The sequence below is a fragment of the Rhyacophila brunnea genome, unplaced genomic scaffold (assembly GCF_057557595.1).
Source record: "Rhyacophila brunnea isolate RB1 unplaced genomic scaffold, BYU_Rbru_1.0 scaffold_19, whole genome shotgun sequence".
In the NCBI taxonomy this organism is placed as follows: Eukaryota; Metazoa; Arthropoda; class Insecta; order Trichoptera; family Rhyacophilidae; genus Rhyacophila; species Rhyacophila brunnea.
This window is the reverse complement of record NW_028232848.1, coordinates 10,346,415-10,372,706: the sequence shown is the minus strand read 5'-3', so window position 1 is coordinate 10,372,706 and position 26,292 is coordinate 10,346,415. Positions and strand designations below refer to the sequence as shown.

Genomic DNA, 26,292 nt, shown 5'->3' with positions numbered 1-26,292 from the left:
TATAGTCTACTTTTCCAGTAGGTTTGAAAGTATTGTTGTGAATTGTGGACAACATTGTAACATCCTTTTTATCCTTCCACGCCAAAGCCATAATTTCGTCAGTATGGAATGTATCGGTTTCCCCTTTTTTCAATTTCTTAGTAAATTTGGGCATCCCAATTCTGTTTCTCCTTACGGTTCCACAGGCATTCGTCCGGTGATCATAAAGATACTTGAATAACGTTGGGCTGCTGTACCAGTTGTCAATGTACAATGTATGCCCTAGTTCCAAGTATGGTCCAAGCATCGTTACCACCACGTTGCCCGATATACCGATGTAATTATTTTTCTCAATTTCAGTTTGTTTTCCGGTATAAATGATTACATTTAAGACAAAACCAGTTTTGCAATCAGCCATTACAAAAATTTTTATTCCGAAACGACTAGCCTTCGTCCTGATGAATTGGCGGAATAAAAGTCTGCCTTTGAAAAGGAGAAGACTCTCATCAATACATATGTTCTGATATGGACACATGTACTGCTTGAAAGAAATTTTCAGTTCCTTCAGGACCTGTCTAATTTTATATAGTCGATCTCCGGGAACCTGCGTTTCATTGTCACAAAAATGCAACATTCGATGCATCAGTTCGAAACGATTCCTGGACATGGTTTCGGAATAACATGGTGAAAATAACAATCTGTGGATAGACCAGTGTTCAGATATTTTATTCCGTGAATTCCTTGACATTAGCATACACAGCCCCAAAAATGTGTACATATCATCAATTGTGCAGTCTACCCATCGCCGTAGACGATCACTCAAAACTGTGATATTTTTTGTGGCAAATACAAATTGTCTGTTGGTCTCTCGGACTAACATTTCAACAAAAGAAATATCGATGAAACATTTGAAATAGTCCATTTCGAGTGCATCCGAAGTCAAATTATCAGCTTTGCATCCCGAAACGTTAGCATCGAAGGAAAATGCGCGTGGCTCAAACATATCCGATTTCCACTCAAATGTCGGTCTTTCAGTGGATTCCGGTGTGATAATTTCACTTTCATCGACTTCCAAAGTTTCCTCAAGTTCGACATCCGAATCATCACTTCCATCGTCTTCAGATTCAACTGTTTCGATAAGGTTATCGATTTCACCAACTTCGTCGATCTCATCCATTTTGAATAATAAAATTTGTAAAACTAAACTCGTAAATAAAACACTTTGTATACGCAAATCGAATCCGAAATACAAATAAAAAATAGTCACAACACTTAGTTCTTTGTCAATTTCTATCTAAAAACATCGAAAATCTTTCTTTTCATTCAAGTTTAGTAGGTAAAATCTAAAACAAAACTCGTAAATATAACACTTTTTTATACGCAAATTGTATATGAAATATAAATAAAAACACTTGGTCACTCAATAGAAATTAAATTTCAATGTAAAAACATTGAAAACATTCCAATTATAACGCAAATCTGAATAAGAAAGCATTCCGAATTAGCATCCCGACTAAATGATATTCCGGCGACAACTGACTCATCACTATCGAATCATACCAACTGCCTATTGTACAAGATATCCCAGTGTGCAGGGGAATTTTGAGCTAACCCTGATTTGGCCTCTCGGGAAATTCCCTTATTCTCGCGATGTATGCGCCGTACAAATGTTTTTTGCTTGCAAGGTCTGATCAGAAATGTAGTTACACGTTTTAAAATTAAATAAATAAATATTTGACTCATACAAGCGCGTAGAACGGCTCGGCGTATATCGTACGGTACGGGCGCCTGAATCACCGCCGTGCATGACGTAAACGTTACGTTACGGGCAGCTATCAGGTTTATGAAATAAAGGGGGGTGGGAGCCGCCAAGATTAGATTTTTTTTAAAGGGAGGCGTAGTAACATAAAGTTTGGAAACCACTGCGTTAACATATCATACCAAAACCAAAGCATTCACATTATAATACAAATGTGGCTAAAACTAGGGTTACCTAAGAAAGCGGTGCCGTTATGTAGCGGATGTAACATGATGTCATGCGGCGTACGTAAGAAAACAGCTGTAAGAACTATAAACAGAGATGTAAACTTTAAAAAAGATGGACAATGACCAGTGAGCCTATTGCGGTGGAGAATGGACAATCTAGACATAGCATTATTACTATATTTGGAAGATGAAAACTGTCATTTGGAGGAGAGTGAGATATTTAGAAATGGTACTATAGAATGTGAATTCCAAATTTTAGTGTGTCGTCGTCTGCACTGCAACGAGGAAAATTCAGAGAATACTTTTGCTTAAAACCAGTATTGTTCGGTTATGTACTAAATCACATAAGAGATGGCTTTTCTAGTTTTTGTTATTCGAATTATATAAAGCTTCATTATTTCTTACAAAATCAATCAATAACTCATCACTTTCGCTGGTCCAAATTACGTCTGCAGTGTTTACACTAATTTTTTATTTTAAAATGGTCACCGCTACACGGGCAAAAATGTTCCACGACTGTTTGTTCTGCTATGACAGTCATCATGCAAATGGCGGCACCGTTATTTGACATTAAGCTTGCATCCAACGCTCTCTAGGAAACCAACACCATATGGTTTGCATAGACAAGGTTTTAGTGACGTCAACCACCGCTACATAACGGCACCGCTTTCTTAGTAAACCCTAGCTTAAAGCCGCGTTGACACGGTCCAAGTACGATCCAAGTACACTTGGATCGAGTGCCATCCAAGTGTCAGCTTCATACTAATTATTCCTATCCAAGTTAAATTGGATGAGTAGGACGCGGTCCAAGTAGCTTGGATAGGAATAATTAGTACGAAGATGTCTCATACGAGTGCACTTGAATGGCACTCAGTCCAAGTGTACTTGGATCGTACTTGGACCGTATCAACACGGCTTTAAGACTGCTTGTAAAAGAACAGATTCCATCAATTTATTGTTGATTGTAGCCAAATGTATTGAACTGTCGTTATTTAGAATATAATAAAACAACTAAAAAAATTCCGGTCACACCCAAGGAACACAAAAATAAGGGAAATGGGTTGCCTTCTGGGTGTGGCTGTAACGAGGTATGATTCTCATGTATGGCGAAATAGGAGATAAACCTAAACGCACGTTAAACAATCTTATTTTCAATATTTACATCTGTATAATAATATGCATTAAAGTTTGTCGCGTAAACGAAACATGCATTAAATATTGGTAATATTTGAGCATTTGTATTTGTTTGGTCTGACCGTCATTAAGTTATAAACCGAAACTGCTTTTAAAGTCTTCGTCTGTCTTGTGGTCACACTGCAGAATATTTACCATTTCAATCACACTGAAAACGTTGTAGTATTGCCCATTGATTATTGTAATACAAAAAGGCTTATAAGACCCACTCTAGTTATAATCTAAGCTCTTTGCCAGTGACTTTGAAAACAACCCTGAGTGCCATTTTGATATTTTCTCCCGCTAATGTGGTCCCTTAGTCAATAAATGATGCACAACACTGTTCTATGCAATTGCATACATACTACTGTTTTATACTGTTTTAGTCGAAAAGCATGCAAATTTCAACTAAGACTTTTCCTAAGTTATAGTGACAAAATTAATGAATCATTGTATTTTTCAGGATTCAAGAGGGAAGGAATCAATCCTGCCCCGTACTACTGGTACAGCGACCAGAGAAAGTTGGGGACTTGCCCTCACGGAGGCTACGGCCTGGGACTGGAAAGGTTCCTCTGTTGGCTGCTCAACAGACAACACATCCGAGAAGTCTGTCTCTATCCAAGATTCTTGGAACGCTGCAAGCCTTAAACAACGTTAATTATGATGCCCATATGACTTGGATTTTTTAAAAATATATTTATAATTTATTGGCTTTATTTTTTATGAACTGCTTATTAAATATTTGCTTGAAATTCAAAGAGTCACAATTATTTAATTTAGTCTTTTGTCTTTTATCGCCTTATAAATGTCAAATTTGAATAGATTTAAGTTTTGTACTATTACATTTGAGTCGTTTTTTGCGACCCGGGTTTCGCCTTTCGGCATCTTCAGGCACATGCGCACTCGCCAATGGTAAATACACACTGACTTTTAAATTCAAATTTCATCAATTACCCTCAGTCGATAGTATTAATATTATAAATATCAGTATCTAAAGCGATAGAGCCGGCTATCGATGTTGGGTTGTCATGGATTGTGTCACCAGTGGCGAAGAATCAGTGCTTACAACGCGAAAAACTTCTTCCTGATGCTACAACCCTACGTGTGTCTTCGTCCATCCTGTCTGGCCCAAACATCTACGGCGGCGAATATTTCTCCGATAGTCATTTTCATTTTGGTCTATATAATGCCAATGTCGTCCGCATATGCTAATATTTGACGCGATTATATATGGGTGAGATCTATAATTAATTGAAATTATTCACTCAAGAATCCATGAAAACAATTATCACCACATTACGGCGAAATAAGAAAGATTCAGAAGTCTGAAAAAATACGCTTCAAAGAAGCTGTTCAACGAGCGTTTAGTTACAGGGGTGGCCAACCTTTTGCATACCGTGCACCAATTTTTTTCACAGATGAGCCATACAATTCAAGCACGTTTTCTACCTTCTTACGTTCACGGTTGGGGTTGAAAAATAGGGATAGGGGTAGGATCTGCTTCGCTTATGGGAGGAAAAGGAATAACTCAATCACGCAATTAAATTAATTAATTAATGCCAGTTCAAAAAACACATGTTTATTGGAGCACTAATCTAGAATACTCAGAAATCATTTCTTGGACGAGGGGGGGTGATTGCTGTCGTGGACCCCGCTGGTGGTGCTACAGCTGCCGGAAAGTCGTTTGGTGAAGATAACTCTGGACCGCAGTTGTCGGATGTGATGAGAGAGAGAGAGAGAGAGAGATAGACAGCTCTTAGCGGGATGTAGCACTGAGAGGTTTTGAGCGTTTAGATTTCGCTATGTTTGGTGTTAAATTTGTTACTGAGAGCAGCAGAGAATTCTTCAAATTTGAATCAGTTATTCGCGACCTTGTTTTCTTTTAATCAGCACTCAGGTGTTGAAAATATGAAGATGGATTCAGTTATGGCGCCTACTTCAAAAGAATAAGTAGGCGCAAGGATGCAATGCGCCACGATTTGGCCACCACTGGTTTAGTAGAATGAGACTCGTATCTGCATCCATTGGATTACAGCCAATGTGCTTTACCAATTTATCTACCTGCACTCTTCTCTAATCACAATAAAAATTATTCATTAATTATTAATAGTCATGTAACTGAAGCACTTCTCGAATTTTGTTAATGTACCAGCTTTTATGGTATGAATCAAGATATTGACAGATTAGTGAGGAGTGGTTTTCGGGCCAATGATATTATATTTAGGGTTTGGACAAACTGAAAGTGGGCAATAAACGATTTTTGTAAATATGGACGCCTCATGAGCGTAGCGAAAAAATCAAACCCCATTAGGTAAATGGGATTATATTTATTATTTCGTATTTTATCACGTGACACCAGTTGAGCGGTGGAGCCAACATAAATAGTGTACAATAAACTTTGTCAAGTCATACTTATTCATTTTCATTGAACTAAGAATACAGATTACAGATGGTGTCTATGATGATGTATCTACGATGTTTTTAAAATTCAATTAAACCTTGCCTAAACCAACCACAACAGATAAAAAATATGAAATAAAATGTCTAAAAAAACAAGTATGTGTGACTGACAAAGTTTAGTGTGTACTATTTATATCCGATCTCCACAGCCTACCTCCACCACTGTAATCATGTATATATTTCCCACATATGCATTTTAAACATTGGTACTGAACTTGCATTGGCTCCTCATCCGAGGGCTCTGGGTTCGATCCCGGTGAGGTCACAATACATCTGTGATTTTATCAAAGCCTCAGTGTTTTTGTGATTGTTTCACCAGTACACTACTGTCATTAGGCCTCATAGCTTGTATTGACTGGCGATTGATGTGCAAATGGCATAAAAATGTGCAAAACTTAATTTTAATATCGTCACATTCAGTCCCTTACCTGGCGCCCGCTTCTGTCACGAATGTAGTACGAGAAATTTTGCAAAACTACGGGGCTACAGCGTTTCTGTCGCCAATGTTGTACGTAAAAATTCGCCGGTCGATAATGTCGAAAATTCAGGACGCATGATTTTGAAATCTCTACCATAATTTGCCGTGTTTTATTACCAACAGTGACATATATATAATATTGTCAAATAAATTTTGTTACAATACTAAAACTTTGATCTTTGACATGCCTTCGATAGGCCATCAATCTTCGCTCATTTAATTTTGGTTTGAAACATGGCGCCACTTTACTGCGTTTGTGCAGTATGCGTAATATCACTGTTGTGAGAGGACTGTGCAAGGAATCACTCAAAGTGTCTTAACCATATTTTTTTGGACTATTTTACCTTTGTTATCGTGTGAGTGTTTGGTTTCGAACTGTTTTCAAACTTCAATATGGCTGGTTTAAGTGAGGAATTGGACTCCGATTATGAAATGTCCGAAGAAGAATTGAAACCATCTGACCTCAGTGATGTAGGTATATCAGAAGAGCCAATTGAACACTTGAGAACATGGACATCCGGACCCCATGTTCCGATCGTGTATGATTTTGATGATTTTCAATCCGGCATAGCTAACAGCGATTTGACCGAGACATCGCCTGAGTGTCTTTTTTTGAACATTTTTTAAACCGTGATATAATGCTGAAGGTAGTCCAAACAAACATTTTTTTCCACTACCAGTATAACACTCAAGAACTTGGACCAAAATTACGTTCTCATAATTGGATCGATACAACTGTATCAGAACTATATGCATTTTTTGCGTTTGCATTTGTCACGAGAAGAACACTGGAGTACGGATTGTTTTTTAAGTGCACCCATTTTCGGTCAGACGATGCCTAGGGATCGATATGAGTTATTGCTCCAAATGCTCCATTTTTCTGATCCAACAAGTGTTACCTCAGATAGACTTAATAAAATAAGATTACTTTTAGAGCATACATGCAAAATTTTCAAAGACATGATGATTCCGCATCAATATCTCTGTATCGATGAGAGCATCATTGTTTTTAAAGGGAGACTTATTTTTAAACAATTTATTCCATCGAAGCGTCATCATTTCGGTATTAAAATGTTCATGCTGTGTGACGTTATGACGGGTTATATTTTAGATTTTATTATTTATTGTGGTGAAGGGACAGACATGGTGGATAGCCAAAACTTTGGAATTTACGGAGCTGTTGTGACAACGCTGCTGACCGAGTATCTGGGCAAAGGGCATTTGTTGTGGTGCGATAACTGGTACACCGGTCCACAGTTATTCAAGCACCTCCATGAAAATAAAACCAATGCTTGTGGGACTGTACGTAAGAATCGTAAAGAAATGCCATGCTTCAAAAAGCTAAAAAAGGGGGAGACAGGCAAAATCAAACAGCCCATTGTTGGCTCTCAAATGGTGTGACAGAAGAGATGATGTTTCACATGCTTACAATCATGCACGATGACTCCTTTGGTCCAACCGGTAAAACTAATTTTATAACCGGAGAACCCATAATGAAGCCAAAGTGCGTCTTAGAATATAATAAAAATATGGGGACTGTCGACAAGGCCGACATGATGCTCAGCAGCTTGTCATGTATGAGGAAATCTGTAAAATGGTACAAAAAGGTAGCATTTCACATGATTGACCTCTATTTATTAAATGCTTTCTATATGTATAAATCTGTTACTGGTAGTAAAAAAACTCTAAGAGAATTTCAGTTAGTCGTGATAAAACAATTAGTTGCTAAGTACGCTGTGAAAATCACGAAAACTCCACAACCCAGACCATCAACTAATGAAAATCCATTGGTTGTTGCCTAGAACTTGAACAGATCATTTGCCGGAACACATTCCGCCCACGGCAAATAATAAAAAGCCCAGAAGACGCTGTCATGTGTGCGGAAATTCAAAAATTAATAAAAAAAAATGGCTCTATCTAGATATATGTGTTGTCTTTGTAGTTGCTTTATGTCTCACTCCTTGTTATAAAATCTACCACTCTTCAAAACAATTTTAAATATGTAAAGTAAATATAAATACGTAACTCATTAATAATATTTAATAGCTGTTTAAGTATCTGACTAAAAGTTTGTTTAGTTTAAAATTGTGCTATATTTACGACCCTACTCAGGGAAAAAACATTATGTGTGATTAATTTATTACCACTTGTGAAGTGTTCTATACTTAAATCAAACACGACGACCATGACGAAAATCTAAATGCACGCCTTGCAGTGCTCCATATACATAAAACAAAATTGCGGATCTGTTCTAAATGGTAAGTGATTGTATAGAATTTATTTGTTCAGATATTTTTGACATTATGACTGATTTATTACGGTTTTTTAGTGTTTTAAAATAATCTGAACATGTCTAGGTGCCTAAAGAGTCATAAAACTCATTTTTTATTGCCATTTATATTATGAAACACAGAAGTTAAACAAACTAAAAAAGAGTGCCAGGTTAAGTTGAAATTTTGGCATTATTTCTTTGAACTCATTATATCTAGAAATGTAATCATTCTGTCTTTATCATTAACAAAATAACTGCCTTGTTTATGGCCGTCATTCTGTAACATTAATATTACAAATTTAAATATTAATATTATGATGATTGCACAGTGGAACCATGACAGAGGTCAGATGCATGCAATCATCCCCCTTAAGTCACCTTTTTTATAAATAAAAAGATAAAAAACATTGTTATTTCAAATATAATACTTACTAATGACATTGCGGAAAAACTGACTGCTTCTAATTCATGAGTTTGACTAATTTTATTGTACATCCACAAATTCACAGGTGATTCATCTTTCGGGGCCAGACCCCACAAATATTCGTTTTAACAAACCGAAAATAATTCAATATGAAATTTCACATCACCAACTCACTGATACTGCCCTGGTCATATTGTTATTGTGTTGTGAATTCTATATGTACGTTGGCGGCCCCTAGATTGGTTACACAGTGCATTTTTGAACCTCTCAAAATGTACAGAGCTAAATATATGCTCCCAGGCTATGAAAAATATATTTTAATATAAATTAACATAGTTTGCTGAAATTTATGGAGATATTGTCTAAATTGGATACAGATTTTTTAATTTTTTTTATGTATTCTTTTCTATGCCTCACGTATTACTATGGCAGTATCTGACAGGCCGCAGATTAACGATACGTTGAGTGTAGAGCGAAGCTCTTACTAAAATTGCTTTAGTCTCGATAATTTGTAACTTAGTATTTCATAATTATTCAAACAGATGTCACTGTGTGTTTAATTTTTTAGATTAAGCAAATCAATCGACAGTGGATAATAATTTTAGTTTAAAGTTTTTTCGGTCCCTATGATTGGTTAACGGGCGAATTCTGGCAACTCGCCGAGTAAAATATCAAATATGTTTGAAATCCAATGAACTTGGTCTGCGACACGTGCCAATGGAGCAGAAGCATAATATGTGATTTTAATTGAATTTTGAATATTTATGTAAATTGCGGGAAATAAAAATGTAAAACTGGGATTTAACTGCACCAAAATGAAATCGACTGCAGAAACTACACGCAAGTAGCGGGAAAACATAAAATCAGCATTCCACTATATTTTACAATTCGAGGGCTTAGTGTCAAACAACACTATCTACAAAAGTGCAACTTTACAGGAGAGCCAAAAATCGTTATTTTAGATTCTTGTAACTCAACAAGGGAAATGTTTATTTAAACCTAATGTTAATATTTTATAATTTATTGTGTATTGTACATTTATCTTGCTTATGATGATGTTAAAATTTATAGGGATAGTTTAAAAAAAATATGAAAACAAGGGTAACTTATGTAGTTAGCGTTAAGCTTAGCTGACGATTTAATAAGAAATTAGAAAAGATTTTCATAACGTTGTTTGACTATCATGTAGCCGTAAATGTAAAATAACGTTATCTCAAAAAAAAAAAAAAACACTTTTTTGTAGATAACGTTGTCTGACTTTAAGCACTCGAATTCAAATATAATATTCATATATTTAAACTATTTCTTTTATTCAACGAATAAGACACAAGATTTTAGAATGTAACATTCTATATATTGAACATACATAATTTGAAAACATCTCATGCATAATACAACACACCAGAAAAAATCTTATTGTAGAAAAAATACGACACCCGATGGGACTTGAACCTTTATCCGCTGGATTCGTGCCAGTGTGCTTTTCCAATTAAGCTATGGGCATCCTACTTAACCTATTTTAACTAGTAGTTGTTGCCTGAAATGCTTATCGAATTGCGTTATAATGTTGGCTATCGGTTTTAGTATATTAAATATTTATTTAGTATGTCATATTTTTTTCTACAAAAAGTTTTTTTGTAGGTAGTGTGTGTATGCATAAGATGTTTTCAAATTATGTATATACATATTATTAAATTTGGCTGTATCTGTTTATCTTTATACGATCATAAACCATCCACTGCTCAAATAATTATATATAAGTATATTAAATAACAAACGAAGGTTATATTTATTGTAGATCTCGCGATTTTTATCTAAAATGTAGATCAAGAGTAAATTTTCTTATTTAGTACTTATAATACTGAGTGGGTTTTATCTTTGAACGGACAATATTATAGGTACTCTAAATATTATATAAAAGCTTGTTGCTAGGAAGGGACTATTTACTCTACTAATATCTATAGCGTCATAAATTTATTTTGAGTTTACTATTTATAATTGCCTGTGTCGATTTGACTAAACATAATATTATAGTATTTCAACACTTAAACACAAATATTAAAAAACACTATGCTTCTCAAAATGTTATATAGTCAACAGCTCGTTGAGTTGTTAAAACCTATAATGTGACAAAAATTGAAATTTACAGGAAACAAAAAACTGCTTTATATATTCACAGAAATGAAGTAAATTTTTTTGTATGTCTCTAAATTAGTAAAGTATTATCATTTATCTAAACATTCTAAACAAAAGGTAGATGCAAGCTTGTCATCATAGAGTAGTTGTAATACCTACGATTCGATGACTACATTATCACTACATACATTGAAGGTATTATTAAAATGTGACAATGTTACGTTGGATGTTTCTAGAATTAATTATTTTTTAATCCGTACACTACGCCAATTTAAACTTGTACGAAGGAATAGAGTATGTTGTGATGGGCATTTAAACATGCACATAATTAATTTTAAACAAATTTTGCCACTTTTGAATTTTGTACTATGTACCTAGTCTAATATAAACAAACAGAATATATATTAAAATAAAAACCATTTTGGCAAAATTGTCACATCATAGGTTTTAACAGGTCACTGATGATACAGTAAAACCTCAGTATAACAGACTAATACTGGTGAGACGGTGTCAGTTAAAGCCAAAAATCTGTTTTATAAAAACACAAATAAAAACATGTTTATTCATCTTCGGATGATATATCAAGATACACCCGTTGTGGAGTGACGTTAATGTTCGATGCACTTTCTTTCGATAATCCTGCTTTGAAAAAAGGGTTCCATGACAAAACAGAACAACGATAAATATAAATATGACCTTTCAGGAAAAATATTAATTTAATATTGAAATTGTCCTATCTCAATTATGTTGATAGATTTTTAATAGCACAGATTTTCAATACGCCATAATAAATCAAATTATTTACCCAATTTCTGCATTCTTAATTGCTAGAAAGTCTCAAATAACGGGACTTTGCCGGCAAGCTTAGGATATCTCATCTTAATCAATAACAGGGATGTGTCACTAACCTAATCTAAATAGATTCCACAAAAATTAATGTTTCATTTTTCCCCTGACTTCTGTTTTGTCATGTTCTGCTTTGTCTGGTTACCAAAAAAAGAATCTTTGTTTGTACCTTTGAAGTCTGCGATTTTTGTATAATCAACTCCAAAATTACGAAAATCCGTTATCTGACAAAAATAGTCAATAAATGTAATTAGATCGTCGAGATGCGATCTTATCACTGATAACTTTGTTTTTGGGCATGTTGTTTCGTCTTCCTCGATATCTTTACTTCTATCCTCATTTTCCAAGATCATAACTTCATCTGCCATTTGACTTTCACACAATATGATGTGATACCTTCATCTACTTCTAACTTCTAAATCTATACTTATTGAATGGAGTAATAAATGCATCCATTCCCTTTGAGTAAACAAATTAAACTGCTGTGCGGCTTCGTGAATTAGCGGCCAGCGTTGCAAAAATCAGTGAGGAAAAATACGAGCAGGGCGGCGTGATTGTCATGTGCAGAACATTGTTAATAAGCGGTGACACTTGGATTTAAACATGTAACAGGATGTTTTCAACAAATTTCACACTTTACCGGATATTTTGTCTATTATATCGATGTTCTACTGTTATATTATCTTTGGTAAATATACATTATTATTTTAATTACGATAATATGAATGTTATTGCTTAATTGCATTCAAATAATGGTGTCCTATGGCCAGTTTATCTTATTCCATGTGAATGATTATATAATATTTTGTCATAATCAACTGTTACTATGTACTAAACGGCAGTTAAAATAATTATACCATTCTAAATGCGGCGAGAAGATAGTTATTTACCACATCTATGCTTACATTTGTAACTTATCTTGTTACAAAAATAACTTACATGGTTTTGTTATTATGTATTTATAATTAAAGAGTTATTAATAAAAAACTTTAAATATTAACTTGTGTGATTTAATTACATACTTACTCTATTATCTCTTATTGCAATATATGCCTAATGGCACCATAACATTATAGCGCCTGTACACGTGCATGGAGTTACTGGCAGCAATAGTATGTATTTTAAATTGTCGTGACAATAACTGTAACAGTCCAGGCTCTCTCTCCATCTCATTCTTCAAGAGTGAGCGAGACGCAATGTTGTCATTTTATGATACTATTTGACAGGTAGTGAAAATCGGTTAATCTAAAAATGAGGCTGCGCGGTGTAGTTCGTTTTTTTGGAAGTATTTTCCTACGGTGTTCTGATATTTTATGTTTCTATAAGATCCAAGTTGTAAGAGTTTATCAGCGAAATCCCCATGACCATATATACCAAGATTGAGAAACACTGAGTCCATTTAGGTAGTAAGTAGTAAAATTATATAATATACATATTGATTTCACATTGTGAAGGTATAGATGGGTTTGCGATTTCCGAATCTTAATACTTAAGTTTTTAGTTGTTTCTGAAAGTGTTAATGTTGTTTTTTTTTTTTTAATATAAAACAAGATAGTTTTGTGCAAAAAATAAATCATAATATGATAACATAAAAAATGTCACTGTATTTGGAAAGAGATTAAAATATTTTTTTGTGAAATCGCTATCGTTTCAACCAGTTGATTACTGTAGTGAAGTAACAAGATGTTTCGGGTAGGTATCAGTACTAACACAAAAGCAATCATAGAAAAAATAATCGAACACGAAGAAATAACCGAAGCAAAAATTACAGTGACCGATGCGTCAGAAAAAGGAAACAATTTCATGGGTGCTTTGCAGCGTGTCACAATCGAAGGAATAAAAGATGGCAAAGTAGTTACGGAAAAAATAATCTGTAAGTCAATACCGCCGAGTCAGGCGATACGTGATGCTTTAGCAATTGTTAAATACTTCCGACGTGAAATACACGCGTACAATGAGTGCATTCCAGCATTTAAGAGTCTTCAAAACAAGTTCAATATCGCAGAAGAAGATAAATTTCATTTCGTTGAATGTTACAAAGCCAACCCAGAGAATTTACACGAGGTTATCTTATTGGAAGACCTGTGCAATCGAGGGTTTGAGATTTTCGACCGGAAGAAGATGCTGGATATGGAACATATTGGATTAGTTATCAACGATATCGCACGACTACACGCTATATCATTTGTCCTCAAAGAAGATAATCCAACTGTATTTGGGGATTTGGTGAAAGACCTTAAAAAGGATTATGATGTCAGCGAACCGGTTAAGCAGTTTATAATCGCTTCTAAAGATCAAGTTTTGGACGTCTTAACTGATACTCAATGCTATGAGAAATTTCATAAGTACAGTGAAAACTTCTTTGATAAATTCTTTTTGAGCATAAATCCGGAACGTACCGAACCCTACAATGTTATCTGCCACGGAGATTGCTGGGTCAACAATTTCCTGTTTAAATATAAAGTAAGTATTTTTTTTTTATGATTTTACCGAGGCATTGACTGCGACTCGCTGTCATATCGCCTCTTCTCATCTAGAAGAGGATCCGCCTATCAGGCCCTCACTCCAATTCTGTTAAAGAACTTTACGATTCTACCAAGGTCTTCCGTCCTATTCACCGCCAGGGCACCTTTCAATCATTTGACATTATGGTTAGCAATCAATCCTGCTTATAATCTGCTAGTATAAATCGATATCTTTTTTTTGATACCATACATTTCCGATCCTAATATGATCAAATATGGGCCTCCACAGAGTGAAGGTTTGTATTAACAGATTTTTTGTTTTTTTAGGAGAAATGGATGTCAGCCACTTGCTCAACCTATCAGGTCCATACTCTGACTCATATATAAATTGAAAAACAATACAGTAAAACCTCGTTAATAAGAACACGGATATTTCGAAATTCACCGTAATTCAAAATTTTCGCAAAAAAATAGTCCCTTGAACATTATTTTCATATAAAACCGTAGCTTTAATTCGAATTTCATAATTCGAAATGATTTCAGAGTCCTGGCATACAAAAATATTCAATAAATCGTAATAAAGTACACTATTTCATGAGCCAGTCATTGAAAATTATATCTTACTATAACTTATTTTAAGAAGGTAATATACATAATTCTGACATTTTATGACCCATTAACACACACGGAATAGGAAATTTCGTAGGCACATCTATGATCGTAAACAAAATTAATAAAAATCAAAAAAATATTTTTTTTTCAAAATTTTAATATTTTTCCCCCCATATATTTCGTAATTCGAATTTTTTTTTCGATTTTCGGTCCCGTGGAATTCGTATTAACGAGGTTTTACTATATGTGTACTCGCCAGACTTAGGATTCGAACCTGGGGTCCATGACGTTATAGGCCGACGTTTAAGCCACGTGGCCATTGTGGGTGTTCGTGGACGTGGGCTCCATAAATCGATATATGTACACTAAACAGTTTGGACTAGAGCCAGCTACAAACGTAATTGCATACTTGAGCGATATACTTATGCAATTTTCCTGAACATTTTTATAAGAGTAAGATATTATTGCACAAGTATTTTGGCTGTACAAGCGACATGGAAATCATTGAATTTCTTCGTTGTATGTATGTAGCAGAGACTTGCAAGAGCAGCTAAAGCGAGCGTCTTGTCATTGTTCTTCAACTAGATGGTTCAAGTGTAAACTTGCACTGTTCAATTATAACTGTGCTGTGTGAAAGTTGCACATGTATATCTACTACTCAAGTATGTTACATTTGTCTCTCTTTTTGATCGTTCCCTCATGACTGAGGATCATGAAACCTTAAAATTCAGTCATCTTCTGAGAGACCAAGACTCTCAACCCCTCTCGATCCTCTGCTTCTCTCAGGCCAGAGTCAGTGTCCTGTGCTGTTTAAGAAATACGAAGCATTCACCGCCAATACCACATTTCGAAGCCATCAATTGCCATTCAATCCCTTGCCCTTAATGACTCAACATTGTACAAAAAAATGGAAAACACTAATCTTTGTCAAGGCAATTGAAATTTCTCGATCCTTCCATATAGTGGTACGACATGTCATCACATTTTTCGCAATCTGTGTGCTTCTTCTTATTCCTGCTTCACATCTGTCTTTTCCACTAATGGTTGATCTCAGATATTCAAATTCATCCACTGTTTATAGATTTTTGACAGGGAACTCAGAAATAATGGGAACTGAAATACCTACCCTACCTAAGGAGTAGCAGGTCTTGAGTAAGGAAGAATCCGGGATAAACTTAAACACGTGTCAAGAATACGTCATACGTTGATTACTGACAACTGTTCTCGGTTTATGCATTGACGCTCATTTAATATTGGTGTATTACACAAATTATTGTACTTGCATAATGCGTGTTTCATTTTCGTAGGACACTCACACATTCAAAACCCTACATCAAAATGTATAGTATTGAATATAGCCTATCGGAACTCTATTTATTGGCTGTTCTGTGATTTTGGAGTATACTTGTTGTTGGTGGCAGGTTAGCCAGATCGATAGCTACGTTTGTAGCCGGCTTAATAAAATGGGAACATATCGATTAATTTTAAGTTGGCAACGTTGTATGGCGGGTTGTGTACTTACTGGTCTAAAAAAGAATGTTTTCGTCAACATCTTTGAGTTATTATGAGGTTTTATTATTGTTCAATATGTGTGTTTTGTTTTCCAGAATAAACAACCAATAGAAGTTCGATTCGTAGACTGGCAATTGATGAAATACAACTCGCCAGTTGTTGATCTTCTACACATGATTTTCACGTGTCTGGACGAGGAGTCTAGACGGCAGCATTACGAAGAAATATTTCATACTTACTACGAAGTGTTACGACATCAATTAAAAAAATTCAACTGTAACGTAGAGAAATGTTACCCTGAACAGATATTTAGAAAGCACCAAAAAATGATGTTGCCGTATGGACTGACAGTTGCAGTGATGTCGCTCCCACTACTCCTGTGCCAGGCTGACGAAGTGATAGATATGGAGAATTTAGCGCAACGTGGGACATATGATGAAAGAGACTATCTGAAGAATACCGCCTCCATCAATGCTTTGAGGGAACGGATGGAAGGTGTCATTCGGGATTTGATTAAATTAAATTTCTTTTAAAAAGTATATTGCCAATATTTAAACACAAATGACTGTAGCACTCACAGATAAGACCTGAAACATCACATTATCTTAATTTGGAAGACTAGAACTGCCTTTAGACAAGAAGCCTTCCAAAGCCACGGCAGTTATTTCATATTCCTTTTCCGACTTGAGTCCTCGGAGTACTATAATTATAGTCATTGTCCACTTCAACATCGGTGGATTTGACAATGGATTCACCTTCAATCCAGTGTTTCAGGAAGAAATTGCTTCCGGAATTATCATTCGGGAACCAAGTGGCATGGACATCAACAGTATCATTTTCTGAAAAGTTTTATTGAAAAAACAATATGTGATTTTTGACACAGGCCAGTTACTACTTCACTTTGGGTGTTTAAAATCATGATAATGAAATAAGTTATTATTTCTACTGTGTTTTATTGTTAACCAGTTAACTATTTTGGTGCACGCATACTGGTGATTAGGGAATCCAATCCCGAGATAGCAGACAATACCTATGAATCCGAGGATTAGTAAACATAATTCCGAAACTTTCGGGATTGATTTTTTTATCAATCACAATCAATTAGTATGTGTACAAAATTATGTAAGTGAAGTGTATGTACCTGCACATGTCACAGGGGGAATCGCCAGATGCTCACGGATAATAAATAACCATTTTTTGTTATCATACGCAATCGTAACAACATCAGAGAAATATTAAATTCGTTCATTTAACCAGCTAGACGCCACTAACGTGCTGGCACGTGAACGGCGTCTAACCGTCAGTGCCACGGACGTGTAGGCAGGCACTTGTTTCTACGTCGAATTTTATGAATGTTATCTTTTCTTAAATAAATAAAACAAACATTTCGACCCTAAGCAATAAAATCCGACCGGACAGAATGCCACCGGGTTGGATTACGTTTATGACACTAGTTAAGTGTCTAAGTACCTACCTGATTGGTGTTTTCGCGGACAATATTGAAAAAGTTTCCACGCATATGGTTGAAATTGCATGTAAAAAATTCAAGGTTTTTGAAGTCAGTAGGTACCTACCAGTGTTCATTACAATAAACAACTTCTTTTGTAGTTTATGAATGCCATGCTTGTTTCGGGGAAAAATTCTAACTGTGTATTTTTGTTTGAATTGCAACTTTTTGTGTTATGTGACCGCTCATTTAAAAATACCTATTCTCTGATATAATACGATTATAATGAACAAATTCAGTCGGTCCCATCTTCCTTGGAATGACCAAGTTTGACCGTATAATATAAATATTCTTTGTCAAATGCTTGTGACAAAGACCTTCCTTTTGAATTTGACTGTTTGTTTCATGTGGTCAGTGTTTGGATAATGATTTTTATTAAGTTTGCCATCTCTAATAAATAATAATTTTCCGCAAAACGGAGTCATTAACCATTTTTGTGGATAATGAATGATAAATCTTTCCGCCTGCCATTAATGTGATATATGAATAAATTGCATGTTATTATTATATTGTACAGCATGACCCCCACATCCTGAAGTGGGGCCCCAGGCTAGGATCTATGACGGGCCCCCCTACCTATCGCTAAGGGTAAAGGCAGTGTGATGCTCTACAGTAGCGTTTTCTAAATTACTGTGTATTTTTAATGCATCCATTAGAATTCTAGAGTAGTCGAGTAACGACACACAATTAAAAATTGTATTGCACAATCACATATTTTAAAATATTATTATTGTAGTAACACTTTCTCGCTGTTATACATTCATTCATATAAAACCAATTTAGGTTAAAATTGTCTGGTGGCTCGACTCTGCAGAACCTTGAATCTTCATTGATTGAGTAGATCTGCTTTGTTCTCTTGCCTCTTTCAAATTAAGTTGCTCCAAAATCCATGACTAATTATTGTATCTGGACGACTGCTTATTTTTATTGTATTTTTTTTTTTAATTGTACCATTCTTTTCGTGCATTGCCTGTCTTATCTACGTATATACAATACACTCTCAGTAATCCGCCGCTCGATTATCCGACAACTGCTATAAACCGCCGTTATTTTTACTAGTTGAATACACAAAATCAAGCCCTATAATTCGCCGGTATTCGATTTTCAAATTCAGTAGTCCGCCGCGTACAAGTATACAATGCATATGAGACGGGTTTATTTTGGAAACTTTTCCTTCGTAAAACGTACGTTCGTCACAAAGAAAGTAATGTACCAGGGAGGAAAGTGCCCAAGGACCGCATCACAATTATGCAGTGCTCCAATGCAACCGGGACACACAAACTGAAGCTTTCATAGGGAAAGCCAGGAATCCTAGGCCATTCAAGAATATCTGCCTCACTGAACAACTGGTTGTGTCAAGTGATTTACTGTTTAATATTTAATTTGTAAATATGTATAATTTAGTAAATACTTGATTTTGATTATAAATAAAACCGTAATTTGCTAGTACAAGTTTCTCAAAAAAACTATTTTTTACGAAATACATGTTTTAATTTTTACCATATTTTGTATGTATGCACTATAATCCGTCGCTTTCACTGATTGGACACTTGTCTGGTTTTTGGGGTGATGGATTACTGAGAGAGTACTGTACTTCTTTTTATGTTTTTTCTCTCTCTCTATTTTTCTTTAACGATTTTTAATAACTCTTCGATCATATTCATTACAGCTGTACATAATATTTGATATAATTTAATTTGATTTATTATGCTTTTTGTGTCCGCCTGTTATTGGGACCATACCATATTTTTTTTTTCTATATTGTATTGTGATATCCTATGTGATTGATCCTGTTGGTTGAGCTAAATAAACAATAAAAAAAACATAGCAGACTTTTTTTACTATTAGAGCAAATTTGTGATGTGTGTGTGTCTCACTTATCAGTCTCTGTCAGCCCCCCCTTTGTGGGGGCCATGTCGTACAGGTACTGTAATAATAAGGATGTGAAACGCTTATGTACTTTTAGTCAAGCAATCACCAGAAAGTATAGAATACGAAAATAAAATGAATGATAACCTCTTAAGATGTGGGTTAAGGTGAAAGTATTTTACATAACAAATGCATAAATAAAATTTAATTTGTGTAGATCACAGAACAGATAATAAATAGAATACCGATTGGCTATATTCAATACCCCGCACGTTGAAGCAGAGTTTTTGAATGTGTGAGTGTAGTACGAAAATTAAGCACGCATTATGCACGTGCAATAGTGTGTGTAATACACCAACATTAAATGAGCGTAAATGCATAAACCGAGAGCAGTTTTCAGTATTAGACGTACAACGTATTCTTGACAAGTTTAACCCGGATTCTTCCTTACTCAAGACGGTTACCTGCTATCGCCTTAACCGTTGGGTATTTCAGTTCCCATTACTGTGTAGATAATACATTTCAGTCTATCAATTAATAATCTAGCAAAAAGCATAAAAGTATCCCACCACTGCTATGAAAGTAAAAAAAATACCATTTTCACACCTAAGCAAGGTATATACAGTAAACTCTCAATTTTCTGTGTGTAGGTTATTTGGTTTGCGGATTATCCGTGCATGAATTTAATTTTTTTTTAAATCGCTCGCTTTCATGTTTACGCGTCCTATCATCATCATCATCAGCCTGAATCTATCCACTGCTGGATGAAGGCCTCTTCAAGCAGCTTCCACTTCTCTCGGTCCTGTGCGTTGCGTTGCCACGTACTTCCGCAGATCTTTATCATTTCATCGATCCAGCGGCCTCTAGGTCTACCTTGCGGACGTTTTGTACTTCTTGGATGACTAGATTTGTCCAATGATTGTCTCTTCTTCGAGCTGTGTCCAGCCCATCTCCATTTAAGGCTTTTAATAAACTCTATTACATCGCATACCTTTGTCTGCTTGCTTATCCACTCATTCCTCTTTTTGTCCTTTTGCGTTATGCCCAGCATGCACCTCTCCATACCACGTTGTGCTACTCTAAGTTTCTGGATCTCTCTTTTACTTAGGGTCCATGTTTCACACGCATATAAGTGCACTTAAACGCGCAATAAGAAATGTTCCTGTTGATTATTACGGTTACATGTAAATTGTACATAAAACATTTCACCGTAAGCTTTCTGTTGGAAAGAGATGAATGTATACTATACGGTCTCCAATTTTATGAGGTTCAATATGAACATTAATTCAATTTTCATAGCTGATTTTGACAAAATTCATGAATTATTCAAGAATGAAAACCTAACAAATAATCCAATATATCGGCTATTTTAATTTGTTCGCTGCTGACTTCCTGTAAAGTATAAACCGACAAGAACCGAGTTTTATTTAGACATGAATTTTATGCCGGTATTATACGACCCAAAGAAGTTAGGCTGTCTTTAATATACGGCCATATATTTCCAATATAACATTTCACGGTGAAGTGTAATATGGTGAACTGCATACGTACAAGTTTCCGGATACGGATTATTACAACCAGAAAGGAGCATGGTTGAGTAGAAGGATCTTTGAAGATTGGTTGAAAACTAAATGAGTTCCAGAAGTGAGATTTTTTGAAAAATAAGGGGTTGCCGCAGAAAGCAGTGCTGTTATTAGATAATGCTCCTTCTCATCCAAACGAAAGCACGTAGATCTACTGAAATTCCAGAGACATAGTAACACTAACACGGCCCATAGATCTTAATCCGTCTGTCAACTTTTTCAACCCTTTAAAATCTTATACCATAACAGTGGCGAGAGGTGGAGGTAAGCTGTTAAGATTCTACATAAATAGTGCACACTAAACTTTGTCAGTCATACTTATTTGTTTTCATTGAACTAAAAAATTTATTTGCAGACTGCTTGTTAGTTTTTAAAATTCAATTAAGCCCTGCCGAAACCAAACCATAATACTTTAGATGTGCTGTGTGTAGGCAATCCGACAAAGATAGTGCATACTTTTTCAGTCATACTTATTTGATTTCGTTGAATTAAGAATACATATTAAAAATGTGTTGGTTAGTTTTTTAATATTCATAAGCCCGGCCTAACCAAACCATAATCGATTAAAAATATTCTTCTATCTATAAAATATCTAAAAGTAAGTATGGTTTAATTGAATTTTAAAAACTAATAAACACTATCTACACATTGTAGTCTTTCGTTAACGAAAACAAATACGTTTGACTGACAAAATTTAGTGTGCACTATTTATGTTGGATCTTAACAGCCTACCTTCACCCTTCGCCACTATACTATAGTATCAGCTCTCTCGGAATAAACACATTCTTCGCAAAGATACTGACTAATTTTTCAATCACCCACTCATCATCACTTCAACACCAGAGGTCCACAGAGAATAGTTTATTTCAATAATTAAAAATAAAACACCCTTTTCTTTGGCATAAATATATTTTATTAAAATTCGAATATAAAAACAGGCAATGCATCATAATAATAATTTTTGATTTCTGATTTATTTGTTTTGAATTTCAAAAAAATTCAATATAAAGCTGGGTTTAAATTGTAAAATACATATTATATTAATTAAGCTGCCTAAGGGGAAATCTAGCATGACGTGTACACTAGTGGAAGTACATAAAACGTTTAAAGATGTGTCACCGACTTTCAGTAGTAAGGTCTTCTCGGGTTATTCTGTAACAAAGTAAAAAAAAATATCACCTGGCCATTTTCAAAAATATATCCTAACTATTGAGAAACATAACCGTGAGGTGTCTTATCGGAAAGAGATCGCCGTATAGCATTGAGATAAAAAATAATGCGTTGTAATGTTCCAATTTCATTAGATTCAATAAGAACATAAATTTGATATTGATAGGTATGAACGACTTAATACTTACGAGCACATACCATAACATAAATTATACAATATGATTATAACTCTAATTTAATTACTTACCAATTCCGCCCTGCTAAGTAAAAAGATGATGGTTTGGTTTTAGCGAAGTCGGAGAACCTAAGTTTTAACCCTTTCACTGTGGAGTATTTAATTACTATTTAATTACCACATTTAAATAACATGCTAATTATATCGAATGGCCGACTAATGAGGGCACAACAGCTATGCCATGTACAATAATTATTGAATTGTTTTGACATTATCTCTAAATAGACACATCTGTTTAGATATTATGTCAAAACAACCCACGATAGCCTCGCGGCTTAAACATCGGGCTATAGTGTTGTGGGTCCCAGGTTCGAATCCTGGGTCTGGCAAGTACACAAATTGTTTTTCAATTTGTGTATGAGTCAGAGTATGGATCTAATAGGTTGAGCAAGTGGCTGACGTCCATTTCTTGTAAAAACAAAACCTGTTAATACAAACCTCCACTCTGTGGAGGCCCATATCGGCCCCTTAGAGTCAAAGAAACGTATTTCATTTTTCTCTACTTTACAAGATACCCCAAAAACTAGTAAATTTACATTACACAGACATTGACGATAACGTGTTTGCAGGAGATATGTATTGACTTGTCTTTTATCCATTGAATTTTTTGATAAGTTTCTTTGTCACTTAACATAACATGTCATTTAACGTCCAGTAACATACGTAACTCAAAACTGTTAAAAATTAAGATAGGCTGCTTTGACTCTAAGGGGCCGATATGATTTTATTAGGATCGGACATGGTCGGAAAAAAATAAGAGAAAAAATAGTTTAAAACTTGGGTGACTTCACTAAAACCACATTACTGTCTTTTTACTAAGCAGGTCAATATAATTTTCTGTCTATGTTTTATTTAGACATGAATTTGATCTCAATACAACATGGCTGTCTGTTTTCGATACAACAGTTCACGATGAACTGTGATACGGCCAACTGCAAACATACAAATTTCTGGACACGTCTATTTATCTATCTATATACTTTTTAATAAAATTAAATACCAGGTCTGTCAGAATTAAAAATTATATAATTACTGAGCAATCATAGTTCAATAACAATTTAAATGTCTGTCACTAATCGACCAATCACAGTAGTCATTACTGTAATATAAAAATAAAACAATAATAACAACTTTGGAATGTTATTTATGACTGTACTATAAAAATCATACATTTGGCAGGGGTTACATAAACACAATGCAGTGACGCATCACGATAGTGCAAAGTTTGACAGATATGAATATATTGTTTAGATGAGTGAAGTAAAACCAATTGATTTATTGAACTTATTTTGTATGGAAAATGTGCATATGTCTAAACACGCCAATGTGGCGTGTGGTTCGTAACGATTGGCTACTACAGCATGCCGCATATTTAGGAGCGGTTATTAAGAGACTTCCGAGAATCGACTGTTAAGTCATTCGTCTGTTCAATTGGGATTAAACACATAATGAAAAAGGTCATGTATTTTTGCCAGTGAGATCAACAATACTCAGATCGGCTCAGAATATTAATCAACATGAGGCGGTCCTTGTAGTCCAGTGTGTAAGCCACTGAGCTTTCATCCGGGGGCTCCGGGTTCGATCCCAGTGAGGTCACAATATATTTATGTGATTTTCTCAACGCCCTGGGAATTTGTGATTGTTTCACTTCTATTAGTTGTAGTGCTAAAAAAGGATAATGAACTGACCAACGGATTAGGACGAAATCGGTAAGCGAGCATCATCCGCTTTCGGTAAGCGTCGAATACATCATCATCTTCTTCTAAATTGTCTGTGCGGTCGATACCCAACCCGTGGTTGGAATCTCGCTGCGAGGCCCTGCAAAAAGATCACCATTGTAGGATATTATGTGCACCAGCGTTTCCTATATCGCCAAGCTATACTGTAAACCACATAATTCAATAACAAAATGACAACGATATTTATGAAGTTAGCAAATTTTTCCATTGCATGAACACGAATAGCAGTTTTCTAGTAAATCACAACACTTTATCATCAAGAATCAGCAAAATTAACTCTATCACAGTTTTCGTGTATCAAAAAGTTTAACTTCAATAATGAAGAAATCATAAGTGAACATACTTATTAACTGGATTAACGATCCCTGATCCATCCGCGCCGAGACCTTCCCCTTCCGACCATCCCAGCTTCTGCAGCATTTTGAAACCTATTTAAACAGAAATCTCACGTTACGAGTCCATACGGTAGTTAATTGATCTATGGATTCTATACTGTGTTCATGAGTATCACAGAAATTGAAGTTACCGAGTAGCTAGAATTATAGAAAAATACGAAATATTTTTAATTTTTCCAATTTGTCAACACGATTGTTTGGCATTGGTTCTCTAATAAAACTATGTGAAAATCCAACAAACAATCAACAATTATATACCTGCAGCCCTGAAACATGTGAAGTATTGTTTTTTGTTTGAGTGGAGTGCAGTTGTGCCTCAGATGACATACCGCTGTGTGTGTCAATGGCTCATAAAATGTCAGGATCATTTTTATTACCTTCATAAAATAAGTAATTTTTGATGTTTTAAGAAAAGTCTGTCACAATTTTCAATGACTGGCTCATGGAATAGTGCACTTTATTACGATTTATTGAATATTTTTATATGCCAGGACTCTGAAATCATTTTGAATTACGAAATTTCGAATTAAAGGTACGGTTTTATATGAAAATAATGTCCAAGGGACTTTTTTTTTGCGAAAATTTCAAATTACAGTGAATGTCGAATTATTCTTAATCTTAATAGCGAGGTTCTACTGTATTTGTAAATCGGCTATATGAGGCGTCTAATTCCAAAAAGCGATAAGCCCACATTTGGTCAAAATAGAGAAAAAAATATGCACGTATTCTTTGTATAATTTTAAACAATATGTATTGATCTATAAATTCCAAAACGCGACATAACCCTACGAAAAAAAATATTTTAAGTCTCGTTTTATTACAAAAAGCGCCAAGTCCGTGTTTCATATTATTTAAAGCTTAGATGATTTTGCGCGTGTTTAAGTCAACCAATAAGGGAACGTTCAATATTGAAAAGGGCGTCTCCCATGCTGTAGCATCTCATAAACTCATGACAGTGCCACGGAAATATATGCCTTATGCGGAATAAATTAAAAAGTGAGGTACAAGTAGCGCCACGTCCAATTCTATTTGGCCTATATTTATTATATTTAAGAGTTTATCGGCTGAAACAAATTGCCATTTGGTTCTAATTTCGACATAGAATACAACGGAAAAAATAATCTCACGTTAAAACAAATAATTGAAGCTTGAAACATAAAAATGTTGTTTCCCGAAAATATTGAATTGTGGACTTGTCGCTTTTTGTAATTAGAAGCCTCATATGTCTAATATGATTAGTATATGAAGATTCTATAAAAACTGACCTATATTGTCTTCCTTCAGTTTGAACTCCTTGTAGTCGCTCAGATCCGGTTCTTTCCCACCTTTCACTGCAGAATATTTCTCCATAAATCTATGAAACAAAAAACAAATATGGTCGTAATGACTATAAATAAATAAACATATGTTATTTCAGTAAGAAGGTTGAAGGCTTTGCTTGTACGCTGATG

General features: G+C 34.9%; 3 protein-coding genes across 4 annotated transcripts in view; 2 read left to right on the top strand and 1 right to left on the bottom strand.

Annotated features, from left to right (window-relative positions):
* Nucleotides 1-3,913, top strand: part of AsnRS (asparagine--tRNA ligase) — a 30,374-nt gene extending 26,461 nt beyond the window's left edge. The window contains exon 10 of the mRNA XM_085946152.1: nucleotides 3,602-3,913. Within this exon, the coding sequence (XP_085802278.1) occupies nucleotides 3,602-3,786 (185 nt within the window). The 3' untranslated portion in view covers nucleotides 3,787-3,913. The remainder of the gene's footprint in view (nucleotides 1-3,601) is intronic.
* A 9,396-nt stretch (nucleotides 3,914-13,309) lies between these two features.
* LOC147072730 (uncharacterized) overlaps nucleotides 13,310-26,292 on the top strand; it is a 15,499-nt gene continuing 2,516 nt past the window's right edge. Inside the window, exons 1-2 of one of the 2 annotated variants that reach the window (XR_015070559.1) lie at nucleotides 13,310-14,217; nucleotides 16,439-17,681. Coding sequence is in view for 1 of the 2 variants with exons in the window: in XM_085946157.1 (XP_085802283.1) it covers nucleotides 13,438-14,217; nucleotides 16,439-16,876 (1,218 nt within the window). In the remaining variant the exon portion in view is untranslated. Of the gene's footprint in view, nucleotides 14,218-16,438; nucleotides 19,655-26,292 lie in introns of those variants that run through there. The other variant, XM_085946157.1, reaches the window with a different exon arrangement.
* The window catches only part of LOC147072729 (uncharacterized), a 21,843-nt gene continuing 17,743 nt past the window's right edge, over nucleotides 22,193-26,292 (bottom strand). The window contains exons 8-11 of the mRNA XM_085946146.1: nucleotides 26,107-26,195; nucleotides 24,790-24,874; nucleotides 24,396-24,525; nucleotides 22,193-22,454 (exon numbers count right to left, since the gene is read on the bottom strand). Coding sequence (XP_085802272.1) covers nucleotides 22,428-22,454; nucleotides 24,396-24,525; nucleotides 24,790-24,874; nucleotides 26,107-26,195 — 331 coding nt within the window. The 3' untranslated portion in view covers nucleotides 22,193-22,427. The remainder of the gene's footprint in view (nucleotides 22,455-24,395; nucleotides 24,526-24,789; nucleotides 24,875-26,106; nucleotides 26,196-26,292) is intronic.